General features: G+C 35.8%; 1 protein-coding gene across 1 annotated transcript in view; it reads right to left on the reverse strand.

Moving 5' to 3' along the window:
• The window catches only part of pth1r (parathyroid hormone 1 receptor), a 142,710-nt gene that overhangs the window by 53,769 nt on the left and 70,628 nt on the right, over positions 1 to 18,313 (reverse strand). Inside the window, exons 3-4 of the mRNA XM_073848757.1 lie at positions 7,542 to 7,652; positions 4,252 to 4,376 (exon numbers count right to left, since the gene is read on the reverse strand). Coding sequence (XP_073704858.1) covers positions 4,252 to 4,376; positions 7,542 to 7,652 — 236 coding nt within the window. The remainder of the gene's footprint in view (positions 1 to 4,251; positions 4,377 to 7,541; positions 7,653 to 18,313) is intronic.

Consider the following 18,313-nt stretch of genomic DNA (forward strand, 5'->3'; position numbering starts at 1 on the left):
AATAAATAGTATTAAGCAGCACAATGGTTTCCAGCATTGATAATAACAGTAATTAAAGGGCTATATGCAACTTTTCCCCAAAATAAACGTAACAATAGCCTTTTTATTTGACCGTTTATGACTCAAACATCTCCTGATGAGCATACTGACACCTTGTCAGCTCACAGTGGGTGCACCTATAAGCCTGTATCCTATTTTTCCTATTTTCTGTCGGGTCGGATTTTTCGCGCGCTGTCTGCAGATGTGACGTCAAGCGCGTTCATGTTAAACGTTTCAGATCACTCTGCCACCACCGCTAGTCAGCAATTAGCCTATTATTGCAAACAGACTTAGTTTCTCAAACAATATATGTATTTGACTGTTCTTACCTCTGTAAACATAATGTTGACTTCTTTGCAGCGGATGACTTGTGAATTTTGCACGTAGGAGCGCGCGCAGAAAGGAAGAGCAGTTCCGTTTTTTGGCCACAGGTGTCAGTCGCGAGTTTAAATTTCAGAAAGTTGCATATAGCCCCTTTAAGTAGTAATAATAATTAGTAATTAATGGCTGATAAAAATTCAGCATTGCATCACAAGAATAAATTATATTTTAAAATACACTAATATAGAACACCATTATTTTAAACTGTAATAATATTTTAAAATATTATATTTTTTCTATTTATTTTTTTTATTAAGTAAATGCAGCCTTGATGAGCATATAAGAATTTTTAAAAAACCATTAGATATCTTACTGATCTTTTGAGCGGCAGTGTACATTTAGCAGTGTAAATGCATTCATGTCACCTTTGAGTCGGAACAGTCTGTGTAAATACATCTAAATGCAATTTCAGATGCAGCTTCTGAAAACAATGTTATAGCTTGACAGCTCTAATTGTAATATATATATATATATATATATATATATATATATGTGACCCTGGACCACAAAACCAGTCTTAAGTCGCTGGGGTATATTTGTAGCAATAGCCAAAAATACATTGCATGGGTCAAAATTTTGATTTTTCTTTTATGCCAAAAATCATTAATAAAAAAAGTAAAGTTCATGTTCCATGAAGATTTTTTGTAAAATTCCTACTGTAAACATATCAAAATGTAATTTTTGATTTGTAATATGCATTGTTAAGAACCTAATTGGGACAACTTTAAAGGTGATTTTCTCAGTCTTTTTGATTTTTTTGCATCCTCAGATTTCTGATTTCAAATAGATGTATCTCAGCCAAATATTGCCCTATCCTAACAAACCATACATCAATAGAAAGCTTATTTATTGAGCTTTCATATGATGTATAAATCTCAGTTTTGTCAAATTTAACCTTATGACTGGTTTTGTGGCCCAGGGTCACATATATATATATATATATATACTGCTGCCATGATATAACATCTAGATTAATGAACATAGTGCATAAAATGCTGCGTAATGATGCAAGAGGAACACATCAGTGGCCACGATGCCTGAAGCCCTATAGAATTACACTGATTCATTAGCTGATGGTGCTGAAGAGACACCATAATAACACGCATCACAGAACACTTATAAGCTCAAATCCTGACAGATTTTCAGCTACAGTGAGTATCTACACAGCGTCTCAGTAATCCAGATGTTTTCTATTACACGTTTTGGTGAACTACATTGATTATGCTGATTCCATTGATTAAATTCAGTTCAGACTTGTGAAGTGGATTCGTGTTTCACTGAGGGTTCGGCTGATGTGCATTCCTCATCTAAATGATAAATAGTTCAGCCCACAGCTCAGCTCTTTGCCTGTCTACATCAAAATCAAAAGCACACAGATGAGAGAAACGAATCTAAACAAAACTAAACAAACAGAAGACCTCAGTGTTAACACTGATGACTAATGAACTGCGTTCACACAATGTGGTTTGACCTTTAAAGGAATATGACAAAAATTCCTCTGATGTTGTTCCAAGTCTGCATGTTTTCTCAAGGCACGATAGATTTGATAGAGGACCAAATCAAAATCAAAATCGAAACAACTAAGGCGGGAATTCATTAATCAGTTGTGACTCACTTTGCACATGTTATGGCAACACAAATACCTGCATCGTATTCACAAAACACCTGCAATCCAGTTGAGCATGCACAATGCTGAAAACGTGCTGCGTCTTTAGTCACTGACAGTCCTCTGTGTGCACGCATGCCTTTTCTATGCAAATTATGCTCATTGAACATTGTTCCTTGTTCACAAAAATAACTGGTGCAATTTGCATTGCCAAATGAGGTAGTAGGTTATGCACTGAAAAATATCTTTGCTGCTTGTTCAATGTACTTAATTAAAATGAGCTAAACCAAAACAATTGTTGAACATTGTGTTCAGTCCATTCATATGTAAAACTGAAGTTTCCATTCATTCATTTTTGTTGCGTTAACTGAAACTGGGGCATTAGATGTTTAGTTTACAGTATTCTTTGCATAGGGCGAGATCATGGAAGTAAATGTTGAAAGTAAGTACTATAATATGTGTTTTTGGGTCAAGGGAAAGATCTTTTGGGGTTCATTTGCGCTTGACATTTAAAGGAGCTTCTGTAAGTTTTTGTGGTTGTCATTGTGCTGAAAAGTAAAGTCTGTGTTTAGATTGTGGGCAGCTACATGATTAAAGACTGTAGCGTGTGTTACTGCTTTCAAGGAGCAATAGCTCTGCTAATGTTAGTAAGTGACACGTAACTTCTTACTTATTTGATGCATTTGCATGCTACATGTAAAATGTACAATATTAAAAGGTTTTTTAGTTTACTCAAATATGTTTACATGAATATACTGGCATGTGGTCAATATAACTAAGCTGATATAACAAAAAAATGCCCAAGTTCAGCTAAAGGTTTACTGAAAACGTTTAGCTGTGCTGTAACATGAGAGTAAAACAAACTTACACAGAATTTGCCTTCAATTTGTTTGGTTTGATTTCCTCCCATGAAATGAGAACCTAAGTAATCAATTAAATAATCATTATGACTGAATAAAATATTGCACAGATTTTTTTTTTGGTTACACAGAATTATCTTAATTATCTTCTTTGGAAATACACTTTTAGTTAAATAGTCAATGGTTATTACTTTTACTTTTACAGGTCCAAAAATATGCATTAGTTAAGCAAGAACACACTACTAATAATGATTAGCTTAACATATAGTGAGGGCATATTACTCATTGAAGGATTAATGTGAAAAATAAGCAAAATTAAGTATTAGTGGCAGTTTAGCCATAATTATTGGCTTATTCTGGTCAATAAACTTAAATGTTGCTCAATAAGTGCCGTAATAAATGTGGATATAATTTTCACTTGAGAACAGGGGGTCAAATCGTCCTTATTACACTATTTTACCAATTTATAACTTCAAAACCACCACTAATTAAACATAATTACTAGCTTCACATTGTTCAGTAACTTAACAGATGGTGAATCACTGAAATATAAATATAACTGTGTAGTAAATGTACATATAAGTAGATTACTACGCAAAAAAATGGTTTTCTAAGTAGTAAACAATAGCTAAAAGGGATTTACTGTACATTCAGTTAATCTTTAATCACTAGCTTATTTATTGCATGAATGTGAATCCTTCAAACGTTTTAAGAACAGTAAATAATGGCTAATATGCCCTTACTATATGTTAAGTTAATCATTAAATACCATGCTTCACTAATGCATAATTCTGGAACCTTAAATTAAAGCATTACCTTATTATTATTATTATCATATCAGCTCAGTATTGACTTGTTTCTAGTAAATTCATGGCTGCAGTTTTCAGTAAACAGAAACATTTGTTAGTTATTTTTTTACATTTATTTAGTCTCTATAGTTAAAATAACACATTTTGCATTTAAGTAAGAAGTTTTCACTACTCTAATATTGCTATTTATTGCTTTTTGAATGAAGCAACAGAGGCAAGTGTTTGAGAGAAAGGATATTTCAAACAAATATCATTTCAGTTATTGTCCAGACACATTTTCATGCATTGCATCCATTTATATGTATTTGCTTTAATGTTATTTGTCTACTGCAAGTTGCCTGATCTGCATAAAAAAAACGGGTGATAAACCAGTTCAGTCAAGATGTGAAAACATGAAAACAACACTTTTAGCAGGCACCGTGAGGAATACAACATGAGGATAAACATAAATGTGGACTTAATGAGCAAAGGATCACAATTTTCATTTTGGGGGATAGTATGTTAAATTAAATCTTCGTATTCAAATAAACAGCAACTGTAAGGTGGAAGGTCTTACCCTCTCTTCAGTAGGCTTATAATGGTTGAGGAATTTGGCACACTCGCTGTAATTAGCCCAGGTTTTGTTGTTATTTGATGCCTGCTCCCAGGTCCCATTGCTGTCACAGCGCCGGTAAGCAAGTCCTGTGGATATAACACAAACATACTCTAACAAAGCAACCGTGCCTTCATTTAGGACATCCATGTATTGATTTCTCAATCAGACTGACAGTACAGAGCTACAGTGTATGAAATTATCAATGTTCGCCACTATTAGCATCAAACAGAGCTGCAAATATGGATTAAATTATTGATAAATGGAATACAATAAAAAACAACCACAACTAAAGACAGACTTGAGTAAGATACCCAATTAGTGTTTTCATATGTAGGTCTCTAGTGTAATCAAGGGATCTCTAAAGCTGTACTGAAAACACTGTTTTGCAAGGAAGCTTGTTGTTTGGAAAGCATTTTGAATCATGATCTAAAATCTGCTCAAAATCAGTTTTAAGATTGCTATTGCCGCTATTAGAGAACTTCAAAAAATCGAGTGTTAAATTATTATTTTAAGGTCCGAGCTGCATATTACTAGCATACTTACTTATAGGCACATATTAATGCCTTATTCTGTGTGTTCTAAATCCCTTAACCCGACCAATCACCTAAATTTAATAACTACCTTACTAACTATTAATAATCAGCAAATTAGGAGTTTATTGAGGGAAAACACTTGGTTAATAGTGAATATGTGTTCCCTAATCTAAAGTATTACCATACAACCCAATACATATAACTGTAAACAAATATATATTTTTATAGAAATTAATGTGTTACACGCTTAAAAATAAAGGTTCCAAAAGGGTGTTTTTGCAGTGACGCCATAGAAAAACATTTTTGGTTCTCCAAAGAACCTTTCAGTGAACAGTTTATAAATTAACCATTTTGAAGAACATTTTAAAAATCAGAAAGAATATAAAGAACCTTTTCTGCATTTGAAAGATTCCATGGATGTTCAAGGTTCTTCATAGAGCCATTGATGCCAATAAAGAACTTTTATTTTTATGAGTATAGCTGCTTTTTTGCAACAAAAATTGTGTGAGTTTTAGAATTTTTCAGACTTCTAGGGTATTCAGTTCAATATTTATGTATTTCCTTTCAAAATGATTTACAAAGGTATTTTTTTCTCTATATATATTTAGAGGAATCATAAAACACTGATTATAGATAGAGATATATCATATTTACTGTAAGTCTAGTTAAAATAATCATGACATGCTGTTCACACTGTTACTATTACCTTGCCACAATGAACTCCTAATTTGCTGCTTGTTAAGTTTAGGTATGGGGTTGGATTAAGGGATTGAAAATATGGTCATGCAGAATAAGACATTAATATGTCTAATAAACAGATAATATACCAGTAATATGAATGCTTGTTAATTTTTGTCTTATGTTGAATCGCACGCATTTTAAAAAGACCAGTGTTATTGACCAGATAGTATGTCTTGTTTTCTGAAAAAATACCCAAATTTAGTTCGTTTTTGCTTAAAACAAGCACAAATATCTGCCAATGGGGCAAGAAAAATAATCTTGTTTAGCCTTTGATTTAAGATTATTTTTCTTACCCCTTTGGCAGATATTTTTGGATAGATTTTATTTTTTATTTTTTTAGAAAACAAGACATAATATCTTACTGTAAGTCATTTTACTTGTCAAGTAAATGCATTTTATCTTGAAATCATGAAAGTGACAAATGTAATATTTGGTGATTGTTGTAAACAAATCTTTGAATCAAATTCTGACTTTTCATTCTTCTGATTTTTGGAAATTACTCTTTGAAACAATGTTCCAAGAAAACAAATAAGTGAATGAATGAACTTACCACCAGCTGTGCTTGTTACTGTCCAGATAACAGTGTGATTGCATAACATCCATTATATCTAACGTGTTTCCAACATTGATTACTGCTGTAGAATAACACCACTACACTCAGTTATAATTTGTAAAGCTACAATAGTACTATTTGTACCCACCCAGCCTTATTGGAAAATACATGCCTCTGCCAACATTTCTGCAAAACTCAAAAATGTACCTGCAGTGGTGGGCAAAATTATTAGGACACTTGTATTTTCACCAGCTAAAAAAATGTTTTAAGTCAGTTATTTTTATATTTTGCTGTAGTGTGTCGGTAGGAAATATATTGTACTTAAAACAGTACTGTAGCTTTGCAGGTAGGTTTCTTGAAGCATCTTTGAGATGTTGCCACAGTTTTTGGATTTAGTCTGTTTTAGTTTCTTCATGTAATTTCAGAAAGACTGGAGATCTCTGTGGAGCACTGGCTGTTGTCAGACTCTTTGTGCAAACAAAAATCTTACATAAATTATGACAATTAATGGCAAAATGGATCCTGATATTTCCCACTGAAAGACTACAGATAGAAATTACTGACTTAAAACTATTTTAGCTGGTGAAAATACTATTGTTCTAATAATTTTGGCCACCACTGTATATGTACGAATCGCTGCAGTTTCCATTTGAAATCAACACTAGAGGCAGTAGAACTATTATGTCTTTTGACACAAAGTATGATTTGCAGTGCCAGTTTTGATTAAGGAAACTTAATTTTCACACAATTCCTTGCACAATATTATAATATTATTATTGCATTGACCTTATTTTTCAGTGAGAGCATTAACTTTTAGCAACACTACCCAGACATTTGAATTTGGAACTGCTGTAATACATACCTGAAGCAACATATAAACACATCAATACCTGCCTGTACCAAAGGAATAAAAATGTGGCACGGTCATGTATTGAATGTGCGTTTTAGTTCCACTCATTTGGAAGCTGCTGTGAACTGTGCAGTACATAAGGTACATAATAGCAGTGTTGCAGAAACATCGCCACAAGCACGTATTTCCTCGGGGTTGGTTTGTATTGTTTTCTTGGATTTTGGATTGCTCGTGGTTACATGTCACTTTGGCATCTGCTAAATGAATAAATGTAAATGTAATGAAGTTAGGAAAGGCACCGCTAGCTCTCAGTTCACCGTCCAGGTACGCAATATATCTGCTTTATGAAAACACACCTTGTTTTTGTTATGAATACAAGTCAAGCATGTAATAATGTGTGGAAATATTCCAGAATACTTGTCTGAAAGACGAGACAAGAATTTGAAGCATTAACAAAAGCTCAGATTTTGGAGGTGGCGGTTTCCAAATATGTGCATGCTGGAGGTTGTCCATTATTGTCAAGGGAGCGTTAGACGTGTATCAGTTAGCCACAGGTCAGCGGCTGCAAGCTCACCTTTGTGGTTGAAGTCATATATGTACTCTGGGCAGGAAGTGGACACCATCCTTCCAGGAAGTCCCTCGGGCCAGCATACGATGCCATCCCACTCCGGCATGCAGTAACCCTCTATAACACAAAGCAGGATTGACATTTAGATAGAGTGAACTCCATTCCTCCAGAACCTGCACCACCCACATACTCCAGCAATACACGAATAACCTCCTCCACAATCTGTGGACAGAGTCAGAAGGGATACATCGGAGCTGACAGAAAGTTTCTCTGGCACTTGGACACATTTAACTGAATGACAATGCTACAATCTCTACTGTTCTATCTGCTGGATATACTCAGACAGGACAGAGTGTCAATCACTGTAACAATGCATAGCTTTCAATGCACTGTTATCTTGTTCGACCTTTACGTGCATGCTTCTATTGTAGTTTAAAGTCCGCGTGGAGCAGTATTCACAACCTATTTTACTTCAGCAATCTGATTTGACACTGGAAAAGAAAGGAACATATCCATTGAAAATTAGTTGGATCACAAAAAGCAGCTCAGTACCAAGGGCTAAATATTTTGATAAAAGATTGCTTTTTTAAATACAGCACAATAACCAGGAATGCACAAAACCACTGCAACCGTAAACAGGGTATATTTTGGTTTTGTGTTGATTAGCCACAGCTTCATCAAAAGCCCATTTTGTTTGCCTCAAATTTAATGCTCTATTTCCACCTGGAATTAAGATGCACTTTCAGTGATCCGATCACAAGTGGTCAGCGGAGATGCATATTGTTTCCACCTAGTATTAAATGCATTTCAAATGCATCTCTCATGACCACTTCTGTTCGTATCCTTGAGACACTCCAATCTCATTTAATCAGACTCGACATTACTTTTTCGGGAACAGAGAGTGTGGCGTACAAATACTATTGACTGAAACAACCCAAGTTACATGGATTATGAGTCACTGGAAAAGAAAACGAATGAAAAGGGTGAAAAAGCAGGTAGATTTCAACCAGAATATGTGTATTTTGGTAGAATACAGCCAAGTCTGAATCATTTGTTTTGGTGCGCTTTATTACAATGATTATGTGTTAGTTTAGCGGAGAGTAGGTGGTTATTTGTGGTGGTTTGACTTTGAATACATTCGAAAACACGTGTCTACACTACAAGTGCAACCTGGTTGAATGTAGGGATGTGCGAGACTAGTTACGTTTTAAAAATAATACATTATTTTGAAAAGTGGATATCTGGAGTGGAAAACAAATACATTTAATTTAATAAAATTTAATACCTTTTCTTCATGTCACCTGCTGTGGGCTTAGAGAAAAGTCTTCTTGGAAGACAAGCAAGGTGTGTGGGACTTTTTTCAGAAAGGTTTTTGACATTTTTTCATATAATCGCCATATTATGACTAATAAAATACATAGTGCTGCTTTTTTTTAGAGGAGTAACGAAGCACCACCTACTGTCAAAGTAAATCTGCATTTTCATTTAGCCCATCTGCTGTTTTTGTTGCCGTCAGTGTTGTAAATTTTAATCGCTTGATGGAAAACAACAATTTGGATAATAAGGTTTCTGGAATTATATGACTGTTTGATTCATAGTTTATTTCAAATGGATCAGACATACACATAATGTTCTTGACTGTCTTTTGAGTTTCTTACTTTCAGACTAATCAACTGGTTGGTTACAAAATGTCATTTTAAACGTGAGTGAAATTAGTTTACAAGTAACCCGGAAGTTTCCTTTTCCTTTTCTTTTTTTGCCAGCCACCAGCAGCATTTTTGATTATTTTCACAATAATCACAAAATATTTTGTTGTATGAATATCTGAAAATGCAATACGCTCAAACAAAGAACAGAGCAGAATGTGGGTAGGTTAAGTCATGAAAAAAGCAATATTTTAAACAAAAAGCTGGGAAAATCATGGTTTTGTACAATACTTTATCTGGATCAAATTCAGAACAATCATCAAAAGAGAGATTGCTTCCATCAACACATTCAAAGCTTGCATGGTCCTACACTCTTAAAAATAAAGGTGCTTCACCATGCCATAGAAAAACCTTTTTTTGTCTGAAGAACCTTTCTGTTTCACAAAAGGTTCTTTGTGGTTCTTCAGATTATAAAAAGGTAAGAAAGAGATGGTTCTGTAAAGAACCTTTGACTGAATGGGTCTTTGTGGAACCAAAAATTGTTCTTCTATGGCATCGCTGTGAAGAACCTTTTAAAGCACCTTTATTTTTAAGTGTGTACACCACTTCCTGGATCGTCATTTCATGTTAGGCAGATTGATTTATATGCTGTTTAATATGCTGTTTAATGCTTCATTGTACATTAACATCTGCTTACATACACAATCGCCTCCTACCGTATAACAGTAATAAAAAGGGAAAGCTGGAAAGTCTGTCAATAGTGCGGAAAGAGTTTATTGAGTTTTCGACAGTGGACTAAACCAGTGCTTTTACACTTGTATTTAGCATTGTCCAGTTGTGATTGGATCAACATAAAATGCATCTTTTTACCAGGCCCTTTTTGCCTGAGTGAAAAGAGTGACCTCTCTTATACTCCTTTTTCCCCCAAAAGTCAAAATTTCTCAGTATACATATACATATATGATGTTACATTATACATACAGTACTGAATGGATGTGCCTGAAGCCGAATACCTTATTCGGAAAGGCACGGAAAATGAATAATGAATTCTACAGAGCCCCTAAACGGACATAGTTAGGCTTGCTGCGATTATCTGTGTTACACAGTGTTACACGGTGTTTGTCCATACTGTGGCCAGATTACATCATCAAAATGGGGTCTCGGAAGAAGACCACAAGGATTTAGGGTGTCATTTGAGACAGGGCCACAATGTATGCGTGATCACGAGTTTGGAAGCGAAAGTGAAGAGCAAGCATGCATTAATAAGCAATTTCAACACCCTGCATATTTAAAGCATCTTCCTGATGCCCACAAATTATATACAATATAATGTCCCAGCTATATAATTGCCAGAGAATGCAAAAGCATTGAAATACTGTAAATACTGTATTTTTTTTTCCATCTCCATGTCCCTTTAGGGGCTCCGCAGAATGCGTTATTCATTTTCTGTACCTTTCTGAATACATTATTAGGCTTCAGGCACATCCAAATACAGTACATTATATCTGCTTATAATTTGATAATACTGTTGACCATATTGCATCTTCAATACCAGCAAATAGGAAACTGCCAGAGTTCTGCAGAATATAATGTACATACACAAGCACATTTAATCAAATGCCTTAATTGTATAATGTAACTAGGTATTTTTATCTAATATACAAAGTTAGACTGTCCTTGCATTTTGAGATTTCAAGTTCAAGTTCAGTGATTTGAGTTCTGCACTTCTATTATAATCAGTGATGCTTACTACAATGCTTAATGAATTTCTTATGATGAAAGCTTTCACGAGAGTGCATAAATTAACGGTGAGATCATTACATTCAACAGACATGACTGTGATCAGATACAATGTGCAGAGCTGCAACCTTTTATGGGAGTAGATCTAAATATAAAATCATAATCAACACTTTTCATTTTTAGTTAATCTTGGCAGGTGTACATTTCAAAGAACTCCAAATATAATACTTATTTTACATGTAAAGGCGCCAGCCAATCATAGCAGTGGGTCTTCATATTAAAGTCTTAAAAGAGATCCATCTATTTAAACAGAGTTCAAAATGCTATTTATTTTAACATTATAAAAATGCAGTTCATGAACCCCTTAAATATCTTGTTTCACTCAGCTTACAGTTCTATGTGGGATGACTAATACAAGCTAATAATACTAATATTTGAGCTAGCATTGCAAAGTTAATGATAGATTGTGTATGATTTCATAACCCCTTGGGATGATTTATTTCTGTACTTTCTGTAATTACAATTTTGGTAGATTGCACTTTTGAGTGACAATGACTTCAATTACACGTTGACACCATCTTTAAAACTGCAGCGTATACAGCAAAATCTCTTTCAACTGCTTAAACAACCAAAACACAATGCAAACTTTTATCATATCTTTTTTCTTTGTTTTAAGACATGCTATAACTTCACACTTCAGACTAAACTGACACCAAAAGCACAAAGCAGCTTCTATTCCTGCACTAGTAACAATGGTTCATATGTCAATCAACTCTCTGAAAATGAAATAGTGTAGGAACAAAAGAATGAAGCTTAGATTTAGACCACCTACAAAGTCTGTTCTCGAATATAAGTATGAAAAATGGCCACATTTGATTAAAAAAGTCTAAATATCTGGAAATGCATCAGTGACAATATACAATATCTTATCTATGTTTAAGTCTTTAAAGAATCTGAATAAAAGTCTAAATGATTGTTAATATGCACTTGTACAATCTTTGGAATATTAGCTGTTCTTATCTGCACAGGCAAAAAAGAAAAGAAAAAATACGGGGTTCTGTCCTGGCAGCCCTGTTCTTATTGACTTTGTGTGTCAGTGTTTGTTTTATGTATGAGCACATGGCTTTGTGTTTGTTGGCCATGTGCTCTCCTTGTCCAGCCTTCTTGTTCCTCCCTACCATGCCCATTTGTTTAGTCCTTATCTAGTCTTCATTTTGTTCATTTTCATTTCTTATGTGATTTCCTTCCTATACACTGTGCTTCTTTTCCTCTTGTGTTTTTCTAAATGATTAGTGCTACACATTTAGTGCTGCACCTATTGTGTCTCCTGTCGTACTCTTGCTTGTTAGTTGCCCTGCCTTGTCCTGTTATTGTGACCTGTCTCTGTGTGTGTTTGCCAGCTTGTTTATTCCAGCCTTTGGACTGTCCCACCAGGCTCTGACCCCTGGTTTCGCCTGCTCGGATTGTCTCCTTATTTACCTGTCATCGATAGGTCCTGCTTCAGTCCCTAAAATTTCTTCACCATCTGACTTTCGACCGCACTGCCTGTCTGATTATCGACCTGTCTGCTGTCAACAGTTCGCTGCCTGGTTTCGATTCTCACTTGGCCCTCACTCTCTTTCAGTTATTTCTATTATGACAACTTTCCGAATAGTTTAGCATGGTAATGGATATGACAATATTAATGCATTTGATCTTGGCAGGACAGATCTGCTATGCATGCTATTGCTGCTGTTGATTATTGCTGTTGCAGAGCAAGTATGGAGACTTGCTACTGCCAATACATCCACAGACACGCTCCTGTGAGCATGTAATGTATTAAATAACCTGTAGCACATCTACACAGGCGGAGCTGGGGGAGGTGGAGGGTTTCTGATACAGATTCTGAACTGTTGAGCAGCAATCTTATTGGCTGCAGATGCAACTAGGGTTGCAAATGGGGAGAACATTTCCAGAAAATGTAACAAATTTGTCCCAAAGCTTCCAAAAAATCCTGGGAAGTTTCCTGACATGTACAAGAAATGTTCTGCCCCTTTGCAACCCTAAATGCAACAGAGACAAATCAGCTTGTGGCAAATAGTAAATTATGAATGAATCAGAATGCATGTAAAACACCTATCAGCCTGCTCCATTTATAGTTTCATGACTGGACTAGATAGTTCAGAGACTTGCTACTGGTGAAACATTCACAGACATGCTTTGTGAGCATTTAATGCATAAATGTTGCTGCATGAATAGCGTACATAAAATTACAGACAGCACATCTAGACAGGCGGAGCTGGGGGAGGTGGAGGGTTTCTGATACAGAAAACATTGAATTAAACCATTTAACTGTTTAGCAGGAAGCTCATTAGCTGCAGATGCAACTAAGATTGCAAACGGGCAGAACATTTTCAGTACATTTCCCTCAATGTAAAAAAAAAAATGTTTCCTTAAGTTTTAAAAAATGTTTTCTAAAGTTTCAAAAAATGCTGGCAACTTTTTATATGTACTAGAAATTTTCTGCCCCTTTGCAATCATAGATGCAACAGAGACCAATCAGCTCATGTCATGTAGTAAATGATGTGAAAGCTATCAGATTTCGTGTAAATTACTTATCAGCCTGCTCCATCTAGAGTTTAATGACTGAACTATATAGTACAGAGACTACTGGCAGTACATACACAAACCCATTTTTGTGAGCATTTAATACATACTGCTGCTGAACAAATAGCTTACATTAAATTACCCGTAGCACATCTAGACGGATGGAGCTGGGGAAGGTGAAGGGTTTCTGATACAGAAAAATTGTTAATTGTTGAGCAGGTAGCTCATTACCTGCAGATGCAACAGAAACCAATCAGCTTGTGCCATGTAGCAAATTATGTGATAGCTATCAGATTGCATGTAAAGCACCTATCAGTCTACTCCATTTTGAATTTCATGACTGAACTAGAAAGTAAAGAAACTTACTACCGGCAATACAAACTTAACACCCTTAGCAAATCTAGACAGGTGGATCTGGGGGAGGTGGAGGGTTTCTGATACAGAAAACACAGAATCAAACTATTTAACTGTTGAGCAGCAATCTCATTGGCACCAGATAGGACTGCAAATGGGCAGAAAATTCCCAATAACTTTTTGTAAACTTTCCAAAAGTTTCAGAAAATGTCTAAAGTTTCCAGAAACGTACTAGAACATTTCTGCCCCTTTTGCAACCCTAGATGCAACAGAGACCAATCAGCTTGTGCCATGTAGTAAATTATGTGATGGCTATCAAAATGCATGTAAAGGACTTATCAGCCTGTGCCATCTAGACTAGATGATCTAAAGTTAATGACTGAAGTAAATAGTTCTATCATGACAGCTCTTGGAAAAGTTTAGCATGGTAATGGATGTGACAATTTCAATGTATTTGGTTGTGGAGGAATAGATCTGCTATTCATGCTGGTGCTATTTTTGTAAGTACGGAGACTTGCCAATACATACACACATACAATTACACCCCAACAAAGCAGAAGACAAAATAAAATGAAAAATACAAGCCAATATACATACATGCTGCTCTGAGTATATAAAACAAGTTGCTTCATCAACAGACATGTATCCCCACACATGGCATGGCAGTAAACAGGACAGGACAGGATAATAGAGCGCTCCAAAACAACCAGATCTACTGCCAAGACATATGTACTGCTGCTGCTCCATCAAGCAATGAGATCTGCATAAACGCTAGCTATCTGTGCTTTGCAGCATGGCTTGAAAAGAAAAAGCACAAAGCTGTTTTTGGGTGAACTATCCCTTTAAGGACCTTACAGCCTGCGCCATCTAGAGTTTCATGACAGAACTAGATATTTATACTAAGTAAAGCTTTGGTTGAGAATTATCTCACTCTTGGGTCCTCTCTCCCCACAGAAATGCCTTTTTGTTTTTTTCCACATTTTCTTGGCAACGCTAGGATTTCTGGCTTTGCTTTGAGTCGCTGTTATTGAAACCAGCTGCCCCCAACTTGCCACAAATAACTAGTTAAGGATAAATCTCGGCGTATGGCTTTACTGCAGATTCATTATTTTCCTACGCCTGTAATTAAAGATTTTCAGAGGGGAAAATCAAAGCATATGATGGAGCACATTTTATACGCCTGGAGACCAGCTTGTCAATTTCTTTGTGAAAGTAATTAAAGGAGAGTTTCAGACAACAGGCCTGTTTTGCAGGACGCTTGTCCTGGAGGGAGTACACCATGTGTGTTTTACATTTCCAAAATAACAATAGCCAAACGTCAAGGCTTTCGGCTTATATATAGAGCATTAAGCCGCAGACCACCTCCAATAGCCCCGGCGGTTTCAGATATACAGAAAAATCGCGTATAGAGTTTCTCAAAATCCAAGGTTACGAGGAAGCGATCATGGTATCTGATGAGGTTGTGGCTATTGATGATGTCATTGGGGCTTTATGAATAATATTTATCTTCTTGCCCCCTTCTCGGGCCTTGGCCCGAATTGTGCCGGCGTTTTGATATATGAAAGCTTTTATAGCAATCTGGTGGTGTTATTTTACACCCGACCGCAAAGTTTGAGCGTCAAGCTATTTTCACACACAGCCCGGAGAGTCTCAGCGCTTGTGGAAGCCACATCCCTGCACTGTGCGACCCATGCTGAAACCTCAGTGTCTCTCTCAATGAGAACCTTGTTCATGCCCCGCCATGGAGACTTGGTCTTAACCGAAGCACAAACGTGCAATAATAACAAATAAGAGCTGTGCCGTGCAGCGAGCTCTGAGGATAGGCCTTGACTTGAGGTTGGGCTCCGCCACCTCCAGCCTAGACTAGAATAGATAAACTGACTCAGCGAACTATTTGCTGAGCAAACAATCTAAGATAGACACGACGATGCGATGGTCTAATAATAGTTGGCTCGACGGTCAGTGGAGAATGCCACATAAACGGCACATTAAACATCAAGGGTGGTCTCACAAAGACATGGTCAGGGGCGAGGCAAAGCCATTGCTGAATCAATCCTCGTCTCTTTCCTCACTCAGCAAGAGTGAGGGATGTAGTGGGCAGCCGTTTCCTTTTGATGACGAATTCCTGAAAACAGACTTGTTTTTACTGCTACTACTGTAGGAAATCTCCTTAATTTGCTATGACATGCATTTATTGTATTTGGGCCAGAAATGTCTTCAGCAATTCCTCAAAAAAGCAAGAGCACATTGAGCATTGCTTCAACAGCGGTGAAGAGTGAGACAGTGATGAGCAGTTAGTGCATCATTTGAGACACAAGGAAAGGCAAATTCATCTATTCGTTCTACATGCCCAATGCTCTTACAATCCCAGATGCTACAGAATTTATAACACTGTTGAGATGATAACACTGACATGGTTTTAAAAGACCTTGAACAGAATTAAATGCACATAGAATGATCATAGTGAAATAAGGATGTCTGAAATCTAAAAAGGAAAAATCTTTGAAAAAACTTTTCCACGCCCTTGAAAATTTTCAGTTTTACAGTAACACAGTTTCCTGACACCTTGCACTTATACAGTTATATACTAATAAATGCACAAATCTTTCTTCTTTTCTAATTAGCTTTCAAACACATGCCAAAGACCAAGTTATCTAATATTTTTGAGAGACTTTTTTGGGGATAATTTACACTCCAAAAAAGACTTATCTTACTTAGTATTTTTGTCTTGTTTCTAGTCAAAATGTCTAAAAATTCTCTAAATTAAGATGCATTTACTAGATAAGCAAAATGACATAAGATGTTCAATATTGTTTTCAGGTGAAAAAAAAAAACTAAATTAAGTGCATTTTGCTTAAAATAAGAAAAACTATCTGCCAGTGGTGTAAGTAAAATACTCTTGTTTTAAAAATATTTTACTTACTCCACTGGCAAATAATTTTACTTGTTTTTAAACAAAATGCACTTAATTTGGCTTGTAAATGCATCTTAATTTGAGAATTTTTAGATATTTTGACTTGAAACAAGACAAAAATACTAAGTAAGATAAGCCTTTTTTGCAGTTTTTGGATGTCTGAAATCAAGAAAAGGCAAAATCTTTGAAAAATCTAGGCTGAAAACCTTTTCCACGCCCTTGAAAAATGTCAAATGGTGTAACCATAAATTAATACAGTTTTCCACACCATGTATTTATAAATCCACCAATCTTAATTAGCTTTCAAACACATTTCTCAAGGTAAAAATGACACATTTTACCATGACCTTATTTTACCATGATAAGGTCAAATTATCTGACATTTTTGAGAGACTTGGCCCATTCTTTTTTTGTTTTTGTTTTGGTAATTACATCACTTCAACAAAAACTGAAAATCACACATTTTTGGCCATAACTCCTGAACAAATCACAGAATGTACAATGATGTGAGAAAGTGTTGGCACCTTCCTGATTTTTTTTTTTTTTTGCATGTTTGTCACACTTATTTAAATATTAATCAAAGATAACACAAGTAAACACAACATGCAGTTTTTAAATGAAGCATTTTTTTTTATGAAGGAAAAAAAATCCAAACCCACATGGCCCTGTGTGAAAAATCCAAAACATAACTTCCTCACTTTATCACACCTGAGTTCAGTTTCTCTAGCCACACCCAGGCCTGATTACTGCCACACCTATTCGCAAATTAAGAAATCACTAAAATAGGACCTGCCTGACAAAGTGAAGTAGACCAAAAGATCCTCAAAAGCTACACATCATGTTGAGATCCAAAGAAATCCAGGAACAAATGAGAAAGAAAGTAATTAAGATCTATCAGTCTGGAAAAGGTTATAAAGCCATTTTTAAAGCTTTGGGACTCCAGCGGACCACAGTGAGAGCCAATATCCACAAATGGCCAAAACATGGAACAGTGGTGAACCTTCCCAGGAGTGGCCTGGCCGACCAAAATTACCCCAAGAGCGCAGCAACGACTCCTCCAAGAGGTCACAAAAGACCCCAAAACAACAAAACAACATCTAAAGAACTGCAGGCCTCTCTTGCCTCAGTTAAGATTCAGATTCAGATTCAGAAATTTTTATTGTCATTGCACATTAAATGAACAACGAAATTTAGCAGCACTTTCACCTAGTACACACATAATCTAAAAAATTACAGACAAAATTTTAAATAGTAAGAACACACAAAATAAAATAAAATAGAACATTTATAAATTAAAAAATATATGTAATGTTATTGCACATATACCGTATATTGTGAATGTATGTGTGTGTGTGTACATATGGGGGGAAAACAGTCAGTGACCGTGTGTGTTCAGTATGGTAATGGCTTGTGGAAAGAAGCTGTTTCTGAGTCTGTTTGTTCTAGTCCTGATAGACCTGTAACGCCTGCCTGAGGGCAGCAGGTCAAACATGGGGAAGGCTGGATGGCAACAGTCTTTAGTGATGGCCTTTGCTCTG

The sequence above is a fragment of the Garra rufa genome, chromosome 10 (genome assembly GCF_049309525.1).
Source record: "Garra rufa chromosome 10, GarRuf1.0, whole genome shotgun sequence".
Lineage (NCBI taxonomy): Eukaryota > Metazoa > Chordata > Actinopteri > Cypriniformes > Cyprinidae > Garra > Garra rufa.